This window comes from Epargyreus clarus, unplaced genomic scaffold (assembly GCF_041222505.1).
Source record: "Epargyreus clarus isolate Ecla_fem2 unplaced genomic scaffold, WU_Ecla_fem_2.2 ptg000014l, whole genome shotgun sequence".
Taxonomy (NCBI): Eukaryota; Metazoa; Arthropoda; class Insecta; order Lepidoptera; family Hesperiidae; genus Epargyreus; species Epargyreus clarus.
Window position 1 is genome coordinate 6,327,974 of NW_027332222.1, and position 26,305 is coordinate 6,354,278.

The following is a 26,305-nucleotide window of genomic DNA, read 5'->3' on the forward strand; positions in this document are numbered from 1 at the left end:
AATTACGAATTAACGTTGGACAGATTTAGTTGTTTATTGATATAGTCGATATAGAGGATGATGATTATAAACTGTGATATTTGTGGAATGGTTACGTATCTCTCCCAAACTGTTATCAGCTACTGGGCTAAATTTGCTTTAACACCTTCGATGTGTTACATGAACTATTTGGCCGTACTCATTGGTAGCATACAAGACATTCATTTATGTGTACATTAATAGAACATGAAACTAGCATAATATAAATTTGCATTTAAATTTGTTAAAAAAGCGCCAGCCCTCATCCTCAGAGCACATACACGCACATAAACAAAACAATTCTCTATTATTCTATTATTATCTATTAATAATGAAAAAATATCGTTTAGTTTCTTAAGCGTACACTTTCAGTTAAATGTACGTCATGGTAATTTCTTTTAAATAGAGGTGAAGCCAAAGATATTGCCAGTTGTTAATTTTTATAATTTGTCCCAATCCTAGCATTATATAAGTTATATTATGCTGCACGGGAAGTAATTTCTCGTAAATCACTGATTTTGAAAAATGATTATAACTGTTGTTAATCAAACCCCCGAGAGACGGCAGCTGGATATACGCAAGGATATAGTCTGTTGATAAGTAAAAATAATAATAAAAGCGATGGGATTCCATGTCTACAAAGACATTTGAAGTGAGGAAGTGATACGGGAAAACACAAGTCGAAGAGCAAGTCAGACAATCAGTGTACGGGAAGAATACGACCCGTATAGGAGTGGTAGAAATTTGGTTCAATGGCTAACGCACCGAACCTGTTAAGTTTCCGCTATGCCTATATATATTTTTTTCAGCAATATATTCGTGAGATGTGTGGAGTCCAGCGAAGTGGACATACATTTGTTTTTGATTTATTTATTAATTTCGATTTATGATCATATTCATAAGATAATTGTGCAGCACTGGCCGGTAATTTCTGCAATCAATCCCTTACTTGTGGGGAACCAAGTAAGTGTTAATTTCCATTATTATAAATATCGCGGTCTGTTATATCTACCGGTAAAATGTACGTTATGGTGTCCGTAAAGACAGGAAATACCGTTATTTATTTACGTTTGCTGGTACTTTCCCGCGTAAAAAGTAAAACATAATTTAGTCTAAACTTTTCAATTGGAAATATACATACCTTCTTGAAACAAGGTGCATGTAAGGTTTTAGAAAGGATCTATCCACGTAGGCATATTAATCCTTCAATAAAAGTTCCTTAATCCCGAAAAGTGCCAAAGAAACCCGTAAATGGTACGGTTATCAATTACAAAGTAAACAAATCATATTACAAAAACAAAATCCCAACTGCTTAAAAATATATAACTTAAAATAAGGGAAGTGATAGGGGAAGTACGTCCAAAATGACATATCGTTTTATTAATCATCAATAACTTTAATATTATTTATAATAGGAACATATTTTTTTCTTACAACTTTGCTTATATTAATTGGTTAACAGGAATCATATAGATTTTTTCAGAAAAATCAACACTTACAAAAATATTTAGTATTAAATGAAGATCAAGAAAAATCCGTTTTGTCCATACCGTATGGACAAAACGACACGAGTCGTATGGACTAAATGACATACACAGCCATCAACACAACAAAAATGATAAAATAATACATAACAATAAAAATTATTTGCACAATTCGCAAACAAAAATTTTGGTACGCTTTGGCAAATCAGCACAGGCGGCGTGAACCCAAAGACCGCACCGCCTGCACCTCAACCACCCCTCACCAGGCTTTGAACGTGAGTAGAGATCGTTGCAGTAAATACAGGCACAATCATTTTCATTAACTTCTTGATCAGAGCGCTCTTCATATGAGTCAATGTAAAGAGACTTAGTAACTACTTGTCTCCTTTTACGAGTTGGTTTTTCAGCTGCAATCTTTCGTTTGTACTTTAATTCTGCCCTATTTGGTGATGACGTCACTAGGAATGTTGTCGTTCGTTTCGTTGGCTTTCGTTTACCCTGTCCACTTACAAATTTACCACTGAGAACTGGAGAAATGACATTAACTGGAACAGATAAAGAACTTGTCGATGCAAAGGAGCTTGTGGATGGTTGGGAAATGTCTAACGGGCCAGTCAGCATTTCCAGTTCCAAAGCATGCCGCCTTAGTGTAGCTTGTGGCACTTTGAAGGTCTTAGAAGCCAGAAGTCTTCAATAGCTTATTTCATCGCTTCTTGACTTCATGATTGCCGATTACTTGTCCTCTTATAATTTCGGGACATATTGCCATCCTGTAAATTAAAAAGATTTACGTAGATTTACTTTAAAAAATTCTTACCACATCTCTACGGACAAAATGACACATTATGTCGTTTTGTCCATAGTGGTTGTATGTCATTTTGTACATAACCTCAAAAAATATTACGATTCGAAGAATAATCTTGTTGCAATGACAATAATGTTTTAAATTCTATGCGATCATCTCAAACACAAAATGCTTCGAAATATAAAATTATAGGACAGTAAAATAACAAAAGAAAACTTACCGAAAAACAAAAAACAAATGACCACTAACAAATTTCTTTTCAACGTCGAAACACAAATGTCAACATGGCGTCCGTTTTGGATTTTAAACGGCTCTCAAAAGTTCAATGGTATATTTCCGGTGTAGGTGCTTCTTGATTGGCTAACTTTTGACAGTTTATACCGCGTAGTTTTTTAAATATCACTAATGTGTCGTTTTGTCCGTATTTGTCATTTTGTACGTATTTCCCCTACAAATAAGGCCTACCTAATTTCAAACACTCAAATCTTGTTAAATATTCGAAGAAGGCGATAAACGAAAGCAAGATGCTTTGGTTTATTCATTTTACATAATTAGAATATTATTCAAGGTGATGGATAGTATTTTGTATCAAAAAACATTCAAACATAATTCTAAAACCTCGCCATAGGCCTTTTTTAAAACAGCTACTTAAAGGCCTATTTAAAAGCTTGGTCTTATTTCAAACACCATACTTCATAAATGGCTGTATTTAATTCGCATTCTAATTATACCATTTAAAATTACTTTTTTATTGAATTATATTGTGATCCAAAATATTTTCTTGAAACACAATACAACGCAAGACTTGATAAAAAATATGAAAAAATCATAACGCAGCGTGAAACGCTCGTCCACCACAAACAACTAATTAAGTGTTCATTTAGATGTACATATATGCGTGAAAGAAGTATTAGCGATGTAACAATGGTTTAATCGAGTTTTTTGTCACTATTTTTTTATTTGTGTCGGGTACCTTAGATATTAATAAATGCTTCAGGACATGTAGTAGTAGAAATAGACATAAAACTTAGCGCCAAGTTACGATTCTTGGTGGAAGTTTCTTTTTATAATATAGGAGTAGCAGACGAGCATGCGGTCCACCTGATGGTAAGTGGCTACTGCCACCCATGGACATCTGTAATCAACCCCAGATAGGATTAGATATTCCTACCTGAGGTCGGCCACAGATGCGCCGCTACCCCTGAGGACTAAGCTGGAACGCCTCGGAAAAGTATGTCTCCGTTACCACACCCTTCAAAACGGAACACAATAGCGGCTAACACTGCTGTTATAAGGTAGAAATAGGTGTGGCGGTGGTGCCGCCGGAGTCGAACCACAAAGGGTTCTACCACTTTAAGAAGTTTCGATCCACTGTTTATTACGCCGCTTACTTTGACTTACCAACTACAATTCCGTCGCATAGAACTAAAATTATAAAAATAGCATGTAATCGCAAACATGAGTAAACACGGGGACCTATCTCGTGAACCTTAACCTTTAATCGTATGTAACAGATTTCTATTTTCGTTAAGTTCTTATATAATTTAATAGTAAGTTTTGAAGGTGGTAGAACCCACTGTGGTTCGACTACGGCGTCACCACCGTCACACCTATTTCTGTCTAATATACTACACGAAAGGTTTCAGTGCGTTTATAGTGCGTTATCATAACATCGTTATTGTTGTATTTTAAATGCATGATATTTCTTATGTAATTACTAATTAAGGTAAAGTCACCTATTTCCGCGGTATTTTCACCAAAACTAGAAAGAGAGTCACATATTAAGCATTTACTAGGGCTTAATAAGGAATAAAATAATTTTATCAAAAGCTTTATTATCTATACTCTTGAAATAGACTTGAGATTTTACGATTAATTAATTATTAATTTAAATGTGTATTTAAAACAAAAATGAACCAAGTCAGAAAGACTTAATTCCAAAGTCAAAGTCAAAGTCAAAGCATATTTATTGTGGACACGTAATATACAGGTGACAAAATGTTACTTTATTCGCTATGTCCTGCCATACGGCGTACAATATAATTTGTCTTATTCTAAAATTAATATATGAAGAAGAGAATAGATTTAAAAGACAGGCTAATTAAAATTATACAGAATTAATAAAGACATAATAAATTCCGATGTAAAAATTCTCATTCCGACGTATTTGGTTCCCAATTTCGAGTATACAAAATAAGGGAGTGAAAGAGATAGAACGACTGCTACATGGTGTATAAAAATAAATGTTATTTATTGACCTCAGTTTCCATATAAATTATGTATTTCGTTTTTTTTAAACTACAGTCAATTCGTGTATCTGCAATACAATTTTGGACATACTTCTTCGTGTACTTTATACTAAGGTTTATTATCGTACACCAGAAATAATAATAATATGGAATATTATCATGCGGTTTGTAAAATTATTTTGTTTTGGGTAATTTAATCAAATGAAAACGTCGTTAAATGTTCTAGTTCTTATTTAAATAACTATTAAAAACGTATAACAATGATAATTGTTCATTAATTAGGATCAAGCGAATTACTGATACAAACGATAAAAATGATCTTAAAAACCACTTAAAACTTTAAAGATCCTGTATAGTATTTTGTGGTTATGACGCGGATTAATGTGCCCATATAACCTAATTTCGACTTATATACATCGGAATAGCATTTCATAACTAAAAATCACGTTTCCAAATTCCGATTATTAAATAATAAAAGCCTTTTACACAATTTAGAGGCAAAACATGCTTTATTGAAATATGTACATAAAATATACAATAGTTGTTCAATATTAATGCTTTTTCATAATAAACAACTATAAAAATTGAAATTAAAAACAAGTCTATGAAATTGCTATTCCGTGGTATGACTCGGTTTAAGGGACAGCCCAAAATATTGGGCACCCAATGACGCTGTGTTTTTAAACTTAATTTTACTCTTAACTGTTAAGATAAGGCAAGCGTGTTTTATCCAAGGCTGCATCTCACTTAACATCAGGTAACGTTGCAGCCAAAGGCAAGCCTAAAGTAAGATAAAAAAAAAGATATAAGCACAATATTTAAATGTTATCGATTCCATATAATGTAATAATTCATATAATCTTTTCATCGAAATACTATGACAAATAAGCAAATTTATTGAAAAAAATCACTATTTGAGAAATCCTGACATTCACGTGCAAAAGGCCCAAAATGTATGAAGCATACGTTTGAGGTAGGCATTAATGCAAAACTATGCGATTATTTTAAAAATCATACACATAATACTTTTACGATGGCTGTATGGCAATATAGTGATAAATTATTTATTAAATAAGATGCCTTTCACAAAAAATGAGTTCGTAAATAATTTGTAAAAGCCGTTTTTGTAAATACAATAAATGTAACACATGGGTACAATGGAACTCTCTTGTTTTATCAGATACGATGATTCATCAACGGATGGCATTGTTGACGTTAGCGGTGGTCGCTCTGAGCTACACCGTGGCGAAGCCTACCTTCGATACCACTGACGCTTCGCTGGTGGTCTCTAGTGACCCGCCCACAGAGGTCTGTACGGATTTTATTATTGTCCTTTCTGAAAATGTATAATAATAACCTATAGCTTGTTTATTTTAGCATCTTTTAGTACAGATTGGTTTCATTCTTCGTCAGTGTTGCCAACTCTCAAAAATATTTATCCCTAAACTGAAGTCGAAACCCCCTATAATTGCATTAATTATTTGAAAATTCCCCTAAAAATATATTACACTTTTTTTTTGGGATGCCGTGCCACCTTATGACCCGTTTCCCGTTGTTTTTTTTTTTTTTGCTCGGCGCGCCTTTACAAAACCGCCTTTAAAAATACCCCTAGACATATAAAACCCCTAGAAAAATCCCATACCACTCATTTACCCCCTAAATCTGGGGGGAAAACCCCTAAGTTGGCAACCGTGTTCTTCGTCATTCTTGAAGAGCTAGTTTCAAACTTTACAAGATAATACGTTTTTGTATCCCAAAAACGGCATGTGTTCAGGTTTGAATGGTATACCTACGTGTAGTATTTCAATTTAACCTTATTAGATAACGACCACCTGAGACCGACTTCAAGTCTCTACTTTATTTCGTTAAAGTGAAAGAAAACAGGACCTTCGTCCTACCTAAGAGACACCTTATGCCTTATGAAATGCCTTATATTTTTTGACAGGAGAATTCCGATGTATCCACTACCGAAGAACCAAACGCGCCGATCGAGTTGACCGAGATGGACGTCCTGTCGAAGATCTCGCTGCGGTATGCCCACACGTCGGTGGTGACCCGCGTACGCAACCCCGCCAGCCGCGCCCAAGAAACCACCTTTAGGATGCTCTTGCCTGACACCGCCTTCATCAGCGGTTTTACTATGTACGTATTATTACAGTGATAAGCCTGACAATTTATTTATTTATTGCTAACGAAGAACGATACATGAATCACTTACACTAATTAACATGTCAAATTAAATGTACGTAATACAGAGGAATTAGTTATTAAATAGAATAAAATATTTATACAACAGCTGAAAGTAAAATTGTAACTTAAGAATTGTAATTTAAGAAATAATAAGAAATAACAGTAATTAAATAATCGTCAATAAGGAATTAAATATTACATAGAAAAGCATCTGAGAATGTAGGAGGTTGGAATTATCCGGCCTAAAGAATAAAGCTAGCTCGTTATGCAGGTCTGGCGCATCGATTAAGTCTCGAAAAATTTGACACGTAGTTATTAACTTATATTTGCTCTCCTAGTCTTAAGGGAATTGAAGTTGAGACATCCAAGGAGGAATGCTGTAGAATACATGAGGGAATAATATTCAAAGTGCGCTTGTAGGGACTTCTGAGAAACGCATTTTGCACTTTCTCTAGTACTAATTCACAAGTAGGCTCATGGGGATACCAAACAGATAAGCTGGTCTCCAGTTTGGTTCGGACCAGTGTGTTACATCTCACAACATGTTCCGTCTTGAAACTGCGTGAGTTCCTGAGGACAAATCCCAACTATCGGCAAGACTCCTTGGCTATGGACTTAATTTTTCATGAAAGGGAACCAGCAGGTTTAGATCAGGTGTGACTTGTGAGAAATCTTTTCAAAGTTGTGGGCCGTAAGTAGTATAGAGTAGATAGTTGCAGATCATATTACATTACATACCTATCAACGAAAAATAAGTCTTCCAGTCTTCCATATGCTAGGGCCGGACTCTAAGCCGAGGCGGGCCACATCCGACTGATTAGCCGGCGATTACTCATGTGCAGTGTAGGTATCTTACCCTTCAACATAGTCAAGTAACATCGGACGCTGCCATGAGTTGCATGAGAACTTTGGAGAGCATGTAAACCGTCGGAAACAGTTATTGTTAATAATTCTTGGTATTATGTTTATTTAAGCATGGTATAAAAATAAGCTGCTTTTCAAATGAGGCTAAACGATCTACACCATATAAGAGACGATCCGCTTGGCGGAGCGGTCACCATGCCGGTCTGACGCGCAAAGGGTCCCGGGTTCGATCCCCGGCCAGACAGATATCTAAATGATGAATTTAGATTTCTGTTTCTGGGTCTGGGTGTTTTTGTATTTGTCTATGTGTGTGTTCATGGCACCCACGACACAGGGAATCCTAGTGTGGGGCTGTGAGTGTAGAAAGCGTTTATTTATTTTAAAAAAGGCCGAAAGCATTCGAACGCAATTAAATGCGATAATGCAATGAATACAGTTGCTATAGTAGATTTTGAATAAATTAAATTATAGTATTTTATTATGAAATAAAAACACTACTCTTAGCTCGTCTCTTATTTAAATGTCTATATATATTGTTATAACATCAAAATCAATTCCAGGACTGTTGATGGAAAATCTTACAAGGCTTTTGTTAAAAAGAAGGAGGAAGCAAAGCAAATCTATAGCGAGGCGGTGTCGCGGGGATTCGGAGCTGCTCACATTGCTGCCAAGTACGTTATCTTTATATATACTTTTATTCTTGTATTAAAATACAGCAGGAACTACCATCATAATCTACCTTAAATATTTTGGTTATTAAGGTAAAGTCACCTATTTCCGCGGTATTTTCACCAAAACTATAAAGAGCGTCAGATATTAAGCATTCGATAATTTTATCAGAAGCTTTATTATCTGTACTATTGAAATAGACATTTTACGATTAAATATTGATTTAAAAGTGTATTACGTATCCCTAATTCCTACCTACCTATTCCTAAATACCTAATTCCGATGTAAAAATCTTTATTACGATGTATTTGGTTCCTAATTCCGAGTATACAAAATAAGGGAGTGAAAGAGATAGAACGACTGCTACATGGTGTATAAAAATAAATGTTATTTATTAACTTTAGTTTCAATTTGGATTTTTTTTTAATTATTTAAAGAGTATCTTTATCAGAAGTGTTCTTGACTATGATTAAAGGGAAGCTACCGAAATAAAACTTTTTACAGTATATATATATATATATATATATATGTATATTTTGAAAGGTTAATTTAACTTATGAATATCATGTTTTTTTTTTAACTGCAGTCAATTCGTGTATCTGCAATACAATTTTGGACATTCTTCTTCGTGTACTTTATTGGCGTGATTTCGCAAATAGTTCATAGAAGCCGTTTTGTAAATACCACGGAATCTGGTGCAAATTTCAGAACGGCTCGGCATTAGGTGACTTTACCTTATATCTGTTTTGTGCTTAGTAAAAGATATGTGTATTCGCAAGAGGAAATGGATGTAATAACTTTACTCATAGAAATAATAAAAATCGCACCTTATTTAAAATATGTTAAAAGCCGATATCTTTACCATGTTTTTGTGTTTTCCAAACTTCAAGGGCCCGTGATTCAAACCACTTCACGGTATCGATGAACGTGGAGCCCAGGAGCACTGTGGTGTTCAACTTGACGTACGAAGAGTTGTTGGTGCGTCGCAACGGCGTCTACAACCACGCTATCAACCTTCACCCCGGCGCCATAGTACCCAAGATGCAGGTCACCGTCCACATCAAGGAAACACGGAAGATATCGACCATCAGAGTGCCTGAAATCAGGACTGGCAATGAGATTGATGCAAATGAGAATGATCCACGTAAGTAACGTTTTTTAAGGGCTCGCAACTCACACATATACCCCAAGTTCTTAGGTACATTGTCGGCATTAACCTTACCAATCTGAAGACTAAGCCGTATTAATTGTGGTATGAATTTTGATACTAACTTACATAAGTTACAAAGAGTTACGTACTTTCTTTTCAGAATATGAAAGTGTTGTAATCAATAGAACGGAAGACGAAAACGAAGCCATCATAACATTCATCCCCGATGATGCTGAGCAAATACGACTTATCAAAGTTTACGCCGTAAGTTAAAATATAGGTTAATAGGTACTTACAATACAAGTTAAATTTATTATTTATTTATTTATTTTTACAATAAGCTTGACAGATATTATAGATTTAATCCAATTCATCTGTCAAGCGTTGCCAAATATTCTCCTGCTGTCCTACGGAATACAGAAGTACTGGTGTAAAATACGTCTATTTGACGGTCCCAGGCCACCAAACCGTTGAGCAAGGTCAGTGCTCTGACTAAAGGAGACCCCTTTACGCATATAAGCCTACACTCTGGTATTGCAAATAGTTTATATCGTCGGGCCCAAATTCGGGACATTGAATGAGATCAGTTCCAGTACTGATGGATTATTAATCTCGCCCCTGAGCAGTTGCACAAAATACTCCAGCAAGGTGATGTTACGACGCAACTCTAGTGTATTATACCCTAACATTCCCAATAAAAAATGACTCGGGTATATATTAGGAAAACCTACAAAGAAGCCGTACTGCCGGAAGTACAACTGTCTCAAAAATTTCTTTTGAAGCTTTTCCAACATGAGCTTTTACTTAGATTGATGTGGGCTCCAGATAACTGCGTTACTTTCTAGTATGCTCCTAACAAAGCTGTTATATAACGTCTTCATAGCAGCAATACTCTTAATCTGTTGAGTCTGTCGCAGCACGAAACCCAACAATCTGTAAGCCTTTGCGCATATGGCTGTAATATGCTCGCGAAAGGTAAGATCTCCTCTCAAAGAGACGCCAAGATCTTTAACCGAAGAGTGCCGTGCTATTACCTCGTTACCTATTTTGTATTGATAGACAATTGGGTTTCGTACACGACGAAACGTCAATATTGAACACTAGATTTCGTTGAACATTAGTTTATTCTGCTTACTCCACTTCAACACATTGTTGATATCGTGCTGTAGGAGTTCGCAGTCCGATTGTTGTTTGATTTCAAAAAATAGCTTTAGATCGTCCGCAAACAACAGACATCTAGCCGCGCTGACTACATTGGGCAAATCGTTAACAAATATCAAAAACTCTAAAGGCCCCAGGTTCGATCCCTGACTGATTCCCGAGTATGTAAAATACGGTTGTGAGTTATAGCCATTACACTGCACATACTGCCTCCGGTTATGGAGGTAGCAAGAGAAGAATTTAAGTAGCGAGGGAGAGAATCCGGCAGCTGCAAACTTCTGGAGAAGTACGTCGTTATCCACCGTATCGAAAGTCCTACGGAAATCAAAGTACGCAGTATCGACCTGATTACCACCATCCACGACCCCTGTGGTATATGGCCAAAAGGATAGCAAGTTGGTGGTAGTAGATCGACCCACTCTGAATCCGTGTTGAGAATCAGTAAGGCGGCTACCTATTTGTTTGGCGATAATTTGGTATAAAACAGATTCAAACAACTTACCAAATACAGACAGCACGGCTATAGGCCTGTAGTCACTGACATTTGATCCAGAACTATTCTTTGGAACCGGAACTACACGGGATAGTTTCCATATATCCGGATATGTACAACTAGCCAAGCATAAATTATATATGTACAATAAAGGCTCCATAAACACCGAGCAACAATCCCTAGTGATGTATGGTGGGATGCCGTCCGGTCCCGCAGAGCGTTTCGGTTTAATATTTCTTAACGCCTGGTCTAGATCTTCATAAGTTATAGAGCCTATATCTACATTAAACCCTATATCATTAACCGCTGTGAAACTACATTCTTCAGGATTGAGTTAAGGCGGTACGCGGCTGTATACTGATTGAAAGTAATTAGCAAACAATTCGGCACATTGGACATCAGGGACTAATGATCCATTGACCAGTACCTCTTTTACGTCCTTTTTTTACACCTTTTGGAAGCTTTATAACCCCAGAAAGAAGCAGGATCGCGCAGTATATCGCGCTCCATTCGAGTTTTATAAGCGTAGAAATCAGCTTTAATGTTCAACTTAACAAGCGCCCTATATTGCAAAAATGCACAACGATATTTTCGACTTTTAGTTTTCTTAAAAAGTTTATGGTACATATGTTTAGTTTTTATGTTGCGTTTTGTTAGCGGCGTGTACCACACAGGATAATTGTACCGAGGATGTACCGCCACACGCTGTTTAATTGGAACGCAGCTATCTATACAGTTATTAACTAACTCATAAAAACTGTCAACAACTTGATTTGCATCACTTATACTTAACAATGATTTCCAGTCAACTGATGCAAGTTTAGCATATAAGACTTGAAAATCTGCTTTATAAAAATTCCAATCAGTACTAGCACTGCCCTCAGACAATTGTCTATATTCCGACCTAAAGTGACGTTCTATTTGTATTTCAAGAGGAGGATGATAAACGTATGGAGTAGTGATGACATCTACTGCCCTTTCCACCTCAAACTTTCCCACCGTCTCAGTGACCAGGATTAAATCCAACGTATCACCATCAAAATTAACAACTGTATTTACCTGCTGCAGTCCGCAAGACACCAGGAGACACTCAAAGCTTGCATTGACAGAAGAGTTCGCAGAATTTAAGTTAAAGTCTCCACTTACTAACAGTGTTTTATACTTTGAACATAGTGTCTCTATAACGTGAAATATATAAAGATAATTCTTCTTCATCAGATAGTGGAATAATATAGAGGGTGCATTTTTTTTCAAAATGAACTCGTTCGATTCCCGGCTAGGGAAAAAGTTATTTTAAAAAAGTAATGATGCAGTTTTAGTTTTTATCCAAATCGGCCTCGTAACTCCTTTCAGCATTTTTCGCTAATCCTTATAGTTTCGGATTTGGCCCTGAAGGCCCGTTTTAAAAATTCACCCTGTATAACGCATGTGTTTGTATTCGCTTGAAAGTTTTTCAGTTGTTTACTTATATACTTTTATCCCAAAGCTCTTAAGGGAAATATCAAGCCATTAATAAAAACAGGAACAAACAACAAATAGAAAAAAAACTACAATGAAGTACTTACTTAACTTAGTTCTTTCCTTCAGATAATTATTTATAGGCTGTTGGTTTTTTTTGGTTTAATAATAATTTATTTATGTCTATTTTTATTGTACGTAGTACATTTAAAGGACTTTTCGGTAGAGCAGAATTTCTGTTGGTTTCCAGGAAAAGTCCGGGTCACACGGTGATGAGAATAAAGGATTATTGGGACAATTCGTTGTGCAATACGACGTGGACCGATCTGTAGACGGCGAAATCTTGGTAAGTTTCTTTTTATAGATAATAAGTATATATAAAAGGCGATCTGTTCAAAATTTTAATTTTACTCGTATAATATAACGTTCGCTTTACGTAAACATGATATGTGTACTTTAATTCCAGGTATAAAATAATCGGGTTGCCAATTTTTTAAGGATATAAGACCCAGTAACCTGGTATTGTTCTACTTTTAAATTCCGTTTTAGAGCATAGTAACATAACTCAATGTATTTACAAAACTTTCATATTTAAGTAAGTCTACATCATAGAAGGACAGTATTGTTTTACGTTGCTGTCATGAAGTAGGAAAATACGTGGCGCTGGTACCGCAGTGAATCAGGAAGAGCTTTACTATAAACTTTGTATGTAGGTAAACGATGGCTACTTCGTGCACTTCTTCGCTCCTACTTCGCTGCCGCCGTTGCCGAAGCACGTGGTGTTCGTGTTGGACACTTCCATCTCCATGAGTGGTCGGGAGATAGAGCAGCTACGCGACGCTATGAGGACCATCTTGAACACCCTCAACAGTGGCGACCACTTCAGCATTATTAAGTTCGATACTGATGTGCAGGTGAGATAAGACATTACATACATGTAGTACAATATGTATTTTACTAAATCCGTCGAACCTTACACACCTTACACTGCACCAAACTGATGACTTAAGGAAGAAATAAAAATGACTGCAGTGACGGCACATGCAAGATCTACATTTTTTCTACTAAAATGATATAAATTTATGAGTATATAAAAGTACGAGTATATGCATCTTCATTTATGCAGGTCCTTGACTGGTCAGAGACTGGAGAAAACAGAGTTTGGAAAACTTACGACAAATATAACCGTAATGGTATCGTAATGGAGGCGACTCCTGAGAACATAGCTAGGGCGCAGACCTTTATTTCCACGTTAGACGCTTGCGGAGGTAATGTATACTTTTATTTAATTTGATTAACTAAGGCCCTAATTCTCTGCAAGTCTATCACCGTCACTGACTGTTATCGACGTCGTAGTATTATCGAAAAGAGCTTCAAGTACGATTAAAATAGACAAGAGTACAGTTAGCTGCATTGAAAATCTTAAAATTCTGATAACCACTTACAAATTGTTTCCCTTGAGAAATAATAGGACCATCTTACATGTAATATACCTATACTGGTAGAAGATCCCGATATAAGACGACCTTCACAGCTGCTTATGGATGAAACGTTTTTTATATCACAATTAAATATGTCAAAAAGTATATTGCAAATGCGTTGATTAAAAAAATGTTAGTCCAGAATAGATTTTTTTTCTTAAAAAAATCACTTTTTTCGTTAATAGAAAAATTACATAGTAATCGAAAGTATGAAGCCTTATAATATGCAAACGTTAAGTTGACTATTTTTTCCTGTCCTTGGGTAGGCCAACTTGTTTACCTGTTTATATACCTACCCAAGGGTTGTGACTAGAGATGGGCAAAGAACCCGGTTTAAACCCTGTGCAGGGTTTAAACCGGGGGTTTAGTTCAAATGTTTATTTAATAGATATACTATAGGTTTTTACTGTATTTCTAATATTTTTGCATTTTTAAATATTACATTTTTAGGGGTTCATCTATTTTTATTATCTTTTTAATTATTATTTGTTTGACGAAACAAATAGCGCACAACTAAAACAAATAAATATACCTCTCGTATACTATTGCACAGGTGGTGTGGGTATGGGCATATAATGTAAAATGTAATTCTTACGTAATATCTTAATAATTATAGCTTTAAGAAAAAAAATATAAATATTATTTTATAGAAAATTTTAAGTACTACAACTTTGGTCCAAGCTACTTTTCGATAAAAATCACCGTTTTCGAGAAAAATCCAGAAACCCGACAATTGTGGGGTCGAACGTCAAACGTTTGACCCCGAATAAGTGCCGACACACACATCGATGAGGACTTTTGGAACTTTACTTGTGATGGTAAACCCAAGGTTCTACGGAAATTTAGCTTTATGTTATTTGATTACTATTTTTATGTCTAAATTGACCGGACTATAAAAACTCCTCTATCAAAATGTTTCAATGTCATTTTCTGTAAATTAAGTAGAAAAAGTTAAAAAAAAGTCTTCCCAAAGTTTAATCTATTATTGTTATTATCTTTGTTATTTTTGGTTTAGCGACAAAAAGTTATAGAACTAAAATTATAGATAAATCAATTTGAAACCATAATTGTTCTTACTAAATTTCTGTGCGACAAATAGTTTGCCTGGTAGAGCGTAAAAACGCTTTGTGCCCCTTTTTTCAAGATGGCGGCCGAGGGACAACAGTTGGGACTTCACAAATTAGGACTGTACACTAAGCCCTTTACACTAATCATTGACATCTATAAAATAAAATTGGGTCTTCGAAAATTGCAACCCAAATGTAACACATCCGAATGGACTATAACAGCGTAGTTAAATTAAATATGTGCTTTTCGAGTGCATATTTAGTGAATTGTTTACAATATTATTTTAAAAATGATATAACACGAAGAAAATAAAAATATGAATGACAATAGTTTACACCCGCTGTTTGGGTGTTTATTTGGGTTTAAACCCTATTTCACCCAAAATACCCGGTTTAAACCCGTATCCACCCATTGGGTTTAAACCCTCTGCCCATCTCTAGTTGTGACAGGAAAAGAATAGTCAACCTAACATTTGCATATTTTATAGGCTTCATTCTTCCGATTGGTATGTAATTTGTCCAAAAAAATTATATTCTGGACTGAAATTTTTTAGACAACCCATTTGCAATATACTTTTTGACATATCTAATTTCATACAAAAATGGTTTCATCCATTAACCAGCTCGGTGAAGGTTGTCTTATATCGAGACCATACATATACTTATAAAAGCCTTGTATACATATACATACCTAATATAAAAATTATATCTAAGTATAATTTACAGCTACAAACATCGCTGAAGCTCTCTACGTTGCTGTCAATATTGCAAAAGGAGGAGCTGCAAATAACAATACAGAGAATTCGGTGGCCGCCGGTGAGTAGGAAATGCTAGTAAAGTAAATGATTCTTCGAAATCGCGTTCTTTATATAAATTCAATACTAGATTTTTTTTGGCACTTTTAACAGTATCAATGCTTCTATAATATTTTAGGTGCCATACGAAGGGTCATCGAAATAGGTCGAAAATTTTACTAACGCCCAAGGCACACAGAACCTACAGTATTGCATCTATGGATATATTTATTTTGAGACATGATTATTATTATTCTTATCGATTGTAGACACACTATATAATTACAGAGATCAACAAATTGGAGCCGATCATCTTTTTCCTAACGGACGGTGATCCGACCTCCGGAGAAATCGACACCACCGTCATTATCAACGGGGTAAACGAGGAGAATTTTGGGGAGAATAAGGCATCAATATTCTCGATAGCTTTTGGTAAATATTGGGTTTTGTTTATTACGTGTATGACTATTATAAGGTTTAATTGTAAATACAAATGTTTTATTTCCGGTAGTTTGTTGATTAATTAATGAAATAAATGAATTGGCTGCAGATATCTAATTATAGAGTTAAGTAAGGTTTTCAACCGCGGTTGAGAGTTGATTGAATGATATATGATGCACGCTTTCATGCTTTGAAAGACACACTACATCATTGGTCATCGCTTAGTCTTTCCACGTTTCTTTATTCATCTTTATTGGTGGAGCGAGGTAAACAAAATTCGAGGCTTTGCTTAGTTATGAGGAAAGTACGGATCTTACGGATCCCCTTTTTTGTTAAATTTCTAAATACGGATTTAGAAATTTGACATAAAAAGGGGTACCAATGCAGAGAATGCAGGGCTTTTATAAACAAAAGAATAGTACCTACTTCCCATAAAATTGGACTTTTTTGTAATTTGATCTTGGAAAAGTTGGAAAACTTATCACATCTTAAATCTTGTCTACTTGTAGACTAACCATTGTTTTGTCGTAGGCAGTGATCCCGATCGTAATTTTTTGCGCAAGCTGTCGCTAAGCAACTCCGGCTTCATGCGGCACATCTACATGGCGGCGGACGCGGCGCTGCAGCTGCAAGACTTCTACCGCACCGTGGCCTCGCCGCTCCTCGCCGACGTCCAGTTCCAATATCCCAAAGAACAGGTATAACCATTTAAACTTTCAACTTGAGGATTTATTCGCGACGGTATAGGACTATAGGTCTATTTCATCTTGGTGATATTTGAAGGTGGTAGAACCCTCTGAGGTTCGACCTATTTCGTCTTTTAACAGCGGTTTTAAGCGCTGCTGTGTTCTTGTTTGAGGATGTGGTGAGGAACACACATTTCTCTGAGGCATTCCAGGTTAGTCCTCAGGTCCGTATAAGTGATGCATTTGTGGTCGAACCAGGTAGGAATCTAATCTGTTCAGGGTCGAATAGAGATTTAGAGAAACTTCTCTGGCAGAATGCCAGCATGAACTCATGATAAGATCCACTTACCATCATGTACACTGCATGCTTGTCCACTACTCCTATATTATAGGTATCTAAAAGAAAATCTAGGTACATTGTCTCCACAGTCCAATGCTTTAGTATCTGATATCTGATATACGGGAACGTTTGAGGAGACTAATGCCGTAATTGTTTATGTCAGATCACGGAGGGGTCGGTAACGGAGAGCAAGTTCCGCGCGTACTACGCGGGCTCTGAGGCGGTGGTGGCGGGGCGCGTGGCGGCCGGCGCGCCGGCGCTGGCGCCGCGCGTGCTCGGGAAGTGCCGCGCGCAGGGCGGGCCCGGCAGGGTACGTACAACACGATGTGTCAATGTTTATTTTTACTTATAGGTATAGTCCGCGCCAAACTTCTAGTCCTCTCTAAAGGTGCGCGCAGGTAGTCAGAGAGCCAATGTTCGATACACTGAGTACAATGAAAATTTTCATAAAGATATTAGTTATTCGATTCAAGTACCTATATGTGCATGCGAAATTTAAACGATTCGTCAAAATTTTACGAGCAAAACTCCGAGATATATGTACCTACAAATGAATAAACGCTTTTCGAAAAGAAAATACTCGTCGTATTTTCTCGAAAGTCAGCATTAATTTTATTTTAACCTATTCCAGCAAACCTATGAAATCTCATTGAGCACGCCAGTGGTTCCCAAAGAAAGTTATTTCCCGCTGGAACGAATCTGGGCGTACGTGACCATCAAACAGCTCCTCGACCAAAAAGATGCCTTAATCCAAAATGACGAAAATAAAGGCAAAGTGCAAGATCTTGAAAAAACTGCTATGGACATTGCTCTGCAGGTAAAATTATGTTTATGTAAACTGTCATAACAAAGTAATATAATAGATTTATACACAATACAATACAATACAATAGATACATGATAGTGTAATGTTAGTCGTGATGATGATTATGGTTAAGTTTATAACGGAAAGTAACGAAGTTTAAAACAACCCAGTTAAAATACCTAATCCCTATATTCAGAATCACATTTGCTTCACGGTATGTTTTTCAATCATTCGAGTGGCTCGGAATTATTTTTAGTAAATACTTTTTGATTGATATCATACATTATTATGTACTATGTGTATATAAACCATATTAATATCATAAAACTATTTCTTGAACCAATTTACAACATTTCATTATTCCCACGCAAAATACAACTGAAACGTCAAGAGCGTTCGTTTTCTCATACAATCGTACCAGCCAATGCCTATATGAATGGACACTTCTAACACATCATTAAAATGACACATTTTTTTTTAATAATAGGTACCTACTACTTATAATTAAATAATTCGAATATATTTCTAACAATATGCATCAAGAATTTGAACCAAAAAGTTTCTAACGCAAGCCGAGATTATAGCTTAGTAGAAAATTTGCTATAATCTTCTACTAATCGCTTTCTTTTCCTATATATCTCATTTCTATTTATCAGTACGAGTTCGTGACGCCCCTGACGTCGCTGGTGGTGGTGAAGCCGGACGACACGAGGGCCGTAGAGCTCAAACCTGTCGACGATAACGATTCCTTTGACAATCCGGGCAGGAGCTGTAAGTTATTAGCCGAATTGATCTTACATTTACAATGTATTTAAGCAAAAATGTAACAAAACATTACTAATTAATTAAAGCTATGTATTTACTAATTGTCCAACACTAAATAAATATGTAGGCTTCTTTTTAACACGCTTTTATTAGCTTGGGTTGTTTGTTTGTATGTATGTATGTATGTATATTTGAACCCGATTTTTATCCACTTTGAAGGTTCAGTTTAATTCAAAATTTTGAAAAAATATCAAAAACCGATGACAATACACGATTTTATTAATTTTGTATCATTGTCCTTATCAACATCCTCAGGATTAACGATTTTCGAGGCGAGATTGTTCGAATTTCGAGCGCCTTAGAGAAAGTTCATCGCAAGTTACTAGATTGCAAATAATTATTGCTTTTTAGTTTCAATAACTGTTATAGCGTGATTTTTAGTTTAGAAAATAATAATGTTATTTTTTTTTTATAATATAAGAGTAGCAGACGAGCATGCAGTCCACCTGATGGTAAGTGGCTACTGCCGCCCATGGACATCTGTAATAAACCCCAGATAGGATTAGATATTCCTACCTGAGGTCGGCCACAGATGCGCCGCTACCCCTGAGGACTAAGCTGGAATGCCTCGGAAAAGTCTTTCTCCCTTACCACACCCTTCAAACCGGAACACAGCAGCACCTAACACTACAGTTATTAGGTAGAAATAGGTGTGGCGGTGGTGCCGCCGGAGACGAACCACAAAAGGTTCTATCACCTTCAAAATTCACCTTTTTTCCCTATAACTCAAATGTTTTGAAACATATCTATAATGCCCTCTTGTAGAATGATTTTTAGGATTCCGTACGCAAAGGGTACTTATCAACATCCTCAGGATTAACGATTTTCGAGGCGAGATTGTTCAAGTGCCTTAGAGAAAGTTAATCCCAAAGTTACTAGATTGATTTTTAGTTTTGAAAAATAATAATGTTATTTCCCTACAACTCAAATGTACTGAAACATATCTATAATGCCATCTTGTAGAATGTGATTTTTAGGATTCCGTACTCAAAGGGTAAAACGAAACCCCCCGCTGTCTGTTCGTGAGTCACAGGGCTTTATCTCTTAAACCGTAATAGATAGACACTTGATTTTTTTACAGACGATGCATAATGATGGTCGCTATAACAACAAGTACTAAAAATTAATAAAATAAATATAGTTCAAAAAACTAAAAATCACGCTTTTATGATAAAATCAATTAAATTCCTAGATTGAAAATTATTTTCTACTTTTTAGTTGATTTTATCATAAAAGCGTATTTTTTTAGTTTTTTGAACTATATTTATTATTATGTAATTTGAGTAAATGCATTAGCAATACAAAGAAAGGCCGAAACATAAAAAAATGCTATCCGTAATTACTTACACCTATAGTAGAAACTCGATTAACCGGACTGATTATTGTCGTTTGGTATTCGTATAATCACATGTATGAGCTTCCTCCTGAGATATTCCCGGAGCGCTATGACATGGGGCTCTTCAAAAAAGGTGTAAAAAGAGCTCAACAAACAACAACAAAGCCGGCGATACATTGGCGACTCCTCTGGTGTTGCAAGTAGCACGTCTGCCTAATCGTTAGGTTAAACTATAAAAAAAAAACAAAAGCATGGTTTGAGCATATGTAGTATATAATAGTAGGGCCGAATAATCTAGTTTCTACTGTTGTTACATTAATGAAACTATTAAAAATGCTTTCGTCACAGTTTATCAATATATAATATTATTTTACATACTCCTAAGTGATAAGGGTTGTTCACCCTTAACATTTTTTTTATTTATATGGCAACACAACATTTGCTGGGTTAGCTATGTATACATGGTGAATTTTTCAAACGGGCCTTCGGGGCCAAATCTGAAACTATAAGGATTAGCGAAAAATACTTTTTAAAATACTTTTTTCCCTAGCCGGGAATCGAACGAGTTCATTGTGAAAAAAATACACCCTCTATATTATTCCACTATCTGATAGTGTCGTTTATAAATATGAAATTCTGGGAAATAATGTTATGTGACAAATTGACACCGCGCTGGCCAAGTGTGGATTAGTAGAGTTCACTCACCTCTGAAAATATTTTTTTAAGTATTAGGCGTGTAAGTTTACTCGATGTTTTATTAGCAAATTATAATTAAGTAATTAGCAATTATATTTAATAAAAGCGAAAACCCGGCTACTTAAAAATAAAGCCTATGGTGACTCCCACGGTTTAGACGTATATAACGATATTTCATATGTTAAAATCCGTCAAGAAGTTTGTTCTGTAAGGCGTGCCAAGGAATAAAACATACATAAGTACATACGCTCGAATAACATCACCCTGCGCCTTTGATCAACAAATCTCTGCGCCCTCGGGTAAAAATCAGAGTAGAACCTGGGATTCGAGCCTCGGACCCCCGTTTGAGTAGCCGAGATCCGAACCACTAAACTATGTGTGCTTAAATGCTTGAAGTATCTATTAGGTATACATTTAAATTTAATATATGTTCTCAATGTTTAATCCATTTGTTACAGATTCAACTCCCATGCGGTTTCGTACCGGTTTCCATCATAATTATAGAAGTAAGTTAATTTTAAACGAAACGAAACTCTGCACCTTCATTTTTATATTTTTCATCGGAAGCTTTGCATTCTTAATGGTGAAAATTTAGATTAATTAATATTACCTACTAACCTTTGACTGTTTTTTTTATTAAATTAAATTAGCTAACGAGTATTCCAAACTGCAGACCGTCAGATATTAGTTGGTAACGGCCCCCTATAATATATCTAAACAGATGCGGTACTACTCCCGAGGACTAAGTCTAACCTCTAGGAAGGTGGTACGAGTAGAACCCTTTGTGGTTCGACTCCGGCGGCACCACCGCCACACCTATTTCTGCCTTATAACAGCAGTGTTAAGCGCTGCTGTGTTCTGGTTTGAAGGGTGTGGTAAGGAAGACATACTTTTGCGAGGCGTTCCCACTTAGATCTCACGGGTACCGGCGCATCCATGGCCGACCTCCGGTACGAATATCTAATCCAATCTGGAGTCGAGTACAGATGTCCATGGGCGGCAGTAGCCACTTACCAGGTGGACTGCATGCTCGTCTGCTACTCCATATTATAAAAATGAAAAAGTTGAAACATGTCGTATACCAAAGTGTCTTTCGCATACTACACCCTTCAAACCAGACCAAGTAGTGCTTAACACTATTGCTATAAGGCAGAAAAACATGTCGCGATGGTGCCTCCGGCGTCGAACTACGAAGAGAGCGGGGGGAGTTAGCTGTTTTCAGCATATTGCAAGATGAAAAAAAAATGTCTGCAACGCGATTAAAATAATTTTACGGTCTTTCCCTTTTATAAGATGTTACCCCAACTCACCCACATATGTATTCCACTTTAATTGGGATTTAATGTTGAGATTTAGAGTGTCTTATATTTTGGTTGTAGACTTAGGCCCAAGGGACGACTTGTGTGTGTGAGTGATGCACAAAGTTGGCTTTCTAATTATTTTTTCAAAATGAAAACGGTTTTTGTTTACAACATTATATTTGCAGTTATATCAAATGATGAAACTCTGAAGTTACTTTATAAAATACGGAAAGGAAGGTTCCTTTCATAGATCTGTGTATTTAGATACCTGTCTGTGGTTCCCTTACTTCCGTTTATATTGATACCAAAATACTCAAAATAGTATTCAATTGATCACTGTACACATGATACATATTGCCAGTTCATAAATTAATAAGTATTCTTATTTTTTTTCAGTCTACCCAAAATCATTAAGGTCAAGGGTACATAAGACTCCGCCCACGACGACTGTAGCGCCCTCTACGACAGCACAGTCCAACCCGTCGAGCGACCCCCTAGAACCGTATTCCTTGAAGGAATTTCCGTGGGCATTATCATTGCTGGATGCCGCATCTGACTCATTAGTTTTACACGTGAATGGCACCCAAGTCAATCTAAAGCTGACCAAGGATATTAACGTAAGAGCTCGATCAATTTAAACTTTTTAATTTATACTTATGCATGCGGAGCCGTTGCTGAATAAGACCCTCAAACCGTCGATAATGTGTAGTTTTTTAAAACATATGTTTTATTGTCTAGAAATACCGATTGTAATAGGGGCTGAATATTTGTGTTATATTATATTATAGTAAAGACGAACGAAGACGGAGACGAGTTAGTATAGTCCGCGCCAAACTTTTAGTCCGCTCTGAAGCATATGCTTGCTAGTATAGTACTTTACATTACATTTACCCTTACTGTTTCTACGGAGTGTATACTCTGTAGAAACAATAAAGGCACAGTACTAACGAAGGTATGTACCTGTGGGCGAAAGCGGGCAGCGGACGGGTGCCATGGGGTCTTTCCGCGCTGGCTTACAATTTGTTGTTGCTCTACTCTACGTAGTATTTAATTGAAATCTGAATTATTGATGTATCACAGACGGCGCCAGCGGGCGGCGCGGCGTGCTCGCCGCCGGGCATGCCCGCGGGCATGTCGGCCAGCTGCCAGTACCTGCCGCGCTGCGCCGTCGTGCGCAATATCTCTGCTCGCATGTATGAGACACTCTATTGCGTGCTCGAAAACGGGTGAGTATCACTACATCTTAACTAGGGTTCCCACCCATAGTATAATATATGTAATGTATTGTCATTCAGTTGTCCTATAATGCGATATAGATAAAATATTAAAGTACCAAATATTACTATATTTCTAGCAGTATTAAGATGGGGGGGGGGGGGAGCATTTGTGCAATGTTTTTGAAACGCTTTTTTAGCAAAATAAATATAGTTCAAAAAACTAAAAAACACGCCTTTATGATAAAATTATAAAATGAACTAAAAAGTAGAAACTAAATAGTATAATTGTGAAAAAAGCGTAAGGTGCTCCATTTATCAGTTTTCGAAAAGCACGATTGAAAATTATTTTGTATCGTCTGTAAAAAAAATCAAGTGTCTATCTATTACGGTTTAAGAGATAAAGCCCTGTGACTCACGAATAGACAGCGGAGGGTTTCATTTTACCCTTTAAGTACGGAATCCTAAAAATCATTCTACAAGATGGCATTATAGATATGTTTCAGTACATTTGAGTTACAGGGAAATAACATTATTATTTTTCAAAACTAAAAATCAATCTAGTACTTTTGTGATGAACTTTCTCTAAGGCGCTCGAACAATCACGCCTCGAAAATCGTTAATCCTGAGGAGGTTGATAAGGACAATGGTACAAAATTATTAAAATCGTGTATAATCATCGGTTTTCGATAATTTTTCAAAATTTTGAATTAAACTGAACGTTCCAAGTGCTTAGAAATCGGGTTCAAAGATTCCGTTACTCTGTTACGTACATACATAGTGCATACATACATACATAGAAACATATATACAACCCAAGCTAATAAAAGCGTATTAATAAGTGGCAGCACTGATAACCTCAGGTCATTCCTGCACTAGATTTTAATCTCATTTTTATTTGTTTTCTTACTTTATTCTTGCCTTATCCATTGCCCATTAATCTTGCCCATTTTAAAATAATTTGTGTATTTTCCTGAGATTCGTTGAAGGATATCTATAAATACTTTATTATATATAAATTACTTTCAGTTATGCTGGAGTTTGCTGTCCGAATCGTAATTAAAGAAGAAGCTCAGATTTCTAGACTAGTGTGAAGTTACTGGTGGTATATTTATTTCTGAGTTCAACTGAATCAGAATTTCCTAATAGGTTAGACAAGTATTATAATTGTGCACTGTCAGAAGTAACTGCATGAATATTATTAACTTTGTTATAAATAAATGATTTATTATAAAAATGTAATACGATTTGTTTTTATTACCTTTTCATACTATGTGCAACTAAAACCGTGATTATAATATAAAAAAATATTTAACAAAAAATACAACCGACTTCTATGTCACTACAAAGTAAAAAATAATTGAAATAAATGTTGGTTTAGTACATATTTCTGAAGTCGGCGCTCATATTAGACACGCTGTTTACATCGTTATCCAACGAAATATATTGATATTTTTTTTACCCTTTTTAGTGATGACATACTAACATTTATATTAATACAATATAACATTGTATAAACGTGATCATGAATGACGGTAAGATCTGAATTTACATTGATTGGAACCACCCGCTTGCAGGGCGCTTGCGCGCCCTGCTCGCTTAGTTTTATATTGTCTTATATGTTCCAACCTAACCTAACTAAATAGTCAATAATGAACTGGCTTTGCAATTTCATTAGAACCTACACCAAATATCTTCAAACACAACTCAATTATTCCCATCGGTTGAGGAGTTACATATTTTGTCTCCGAGCCACATTATCAGACCCTTAAATAGTCAATGATGAATTGGCTTTGCAATTTCATTAGAACCTTCACCAAATATGTTCAAACAAATCTTAATTATTCCCATCGGTTGAGGAGTTACATATTTTGTCTCCAGAACGTACTCTGATCCTCATCATATTTAAATGAGACCAACTTGTAGCAATTGTCTACACACGAAAATAAAGGCATTAAAATAGGTTCATAAACGGCGAAGTTATGGCTGTTATATTTACATGGTTGGAGGAGTTCTCCTTATTTTTTCCAGAACCCATCGATGGATCCTAACAATATTTAAATGGGACCAACTTCCAGCTCGTCTCTACACAATAAAAAAATAATTATTAGAATCGGTCCACTAACAGCGGAGTAATTCGTGTACATACATAAAAAAAAGATACCGGCCGAATTGATAACCATCTCCTTTTTGAAGTCGGTTAATTATGGTGTAAATAATAATAAAACATATAGAGGGTTAAATTTTCAAATGGGCCTTCAGGGTCAAATCTAAAACTATAAGGATTAACGCAAAATGCTGAAAGGAGTTACGAGGCCGATTTTGATAAAAACTAAAACTGCATCATTAGATTTTTTAAAAATCCATCCGTCTTTTACTGTTCTAGTATGCTCTGCTGGCACTTTGGTGTGAGTTCTGGGGTTGATTATATTTTTAAAATGTAGCCATATTACTAGCTTTGGTAAAACCGATGAGGTCCCGTCCCTGGTTACGTAAAAAAATTTTTTTTTTGACAATCCATCCGTCTTTTACTGTTTTAGTATGCTCTTCTGGCACTTTAGTATGTATATGTTTCAGGGACAGTTATTGTTCAAAGGTTTCATTTTATTATTCGGCTCTGCAAAATCGAAGAGTTTCCGCTTTTAGATATCCAAATTGTTGCCAGTTTATTTTTTCAGTTAACTTTTTTTTAGGTTATTTAACTCTAGATATTAGCTAATTACGCTAATCATCAAAATCATCAATCACTGGTTGCGTGTGCTGTTTGTAACACATTCA

At 36.0% G+C, this 26,305-nt stretch overlaps 2 protein-coding genes across 5 annotated transcripts in view; both read left to right on the forward strand.

Moving 5' to 3' along the window:
• The first annotated feature begins 959 nt into the window (after nucleotides 1-959).
• Nucleotides 960-26,305, forward strand: part of LOC140747314 (inter-alpha-trypsin inhibitor heavy chain H4-like) — a 50,748-nt gene continuing 25,402 nt past the window's right edge. For all 4 annotated transcript variants that reach the window (XM_073079652.1, XM_073079655.1, XM_073079654.1 and 1 more), the window contains exon 1: nucleotides 960-981. The gene's annotated coding sequence lies outside the window, so the exon portion shown is untranslated. The remainder of the gene's footprint in view (nucleotides 982-26,305) is intronic.
• LOC140747315 (inter-alpha-trypsin inhibitor heavy chain H4-like) lies at nucleotides 5,744-24,769 on the forward strand. The gene is made up of 18 exons (XM_073079660.1): nucleotides 5,744-5,864; nucleotides 6,502-6,698; nucleotides 8,171-8,281; nucleotides 9,170-9,423; nucleotides 9,590-9,693; nucleotides 12,792-12,887; nucleotides 13,255-13,455; nucleotides 13,668-13,809; nucleotides 15,816-15,905; nucleotides 16,172-16,315; nucleotides 16,856-17,022; nucleotides 17,514-17,660; nucleotides 17,982-18,167; nucleotides 18,812-18,926; nucleotides 21,471-21,518; nucleotides 22,710-22,930; nucleotides 23,394-23,539; nucleotides 24,557-24,769. The coding sequence occupies exons 1-18, from the start codon at nucleotides 5,757-5,759 to the stop codon at nucleotides 24,588-24,590; spliced, it is 2,511 nt and encodes an 836-aa protein (XP_072935761.1). The 5' UTR covers nucleotides 5,744-5,756; the 3' UTR covers nucleotides 24,591-24,769.

What these genes read in the sequence shown, in the direction of transcription:
- LOC140747315 (XM_073079660.1), top strand. Translation starts at nt 5,757, where the DNA reads ATGGCATTGTTGACGTTAGCGGTGGTCGCTCTGAGCTACACCGTGGCG. An exon ending in CTGTAGACGGCGAAATCTTG is followed by an intron (nt 12,888 to 13,254) that starts GTAAGTTTCTTT and finishes CTTTGTATGTAG; the next exon opens with GTAAACGATGGCTACTTCGT. An exon ending in TCCAATATCCCAAAGAACAG is followed by an intron (nt 17,023 to 17,513) that starts GTATAACCATTT and finishes TGTTTATGTCAG; the next exon opens with ATCACGGAGGGGTCGGTAAC.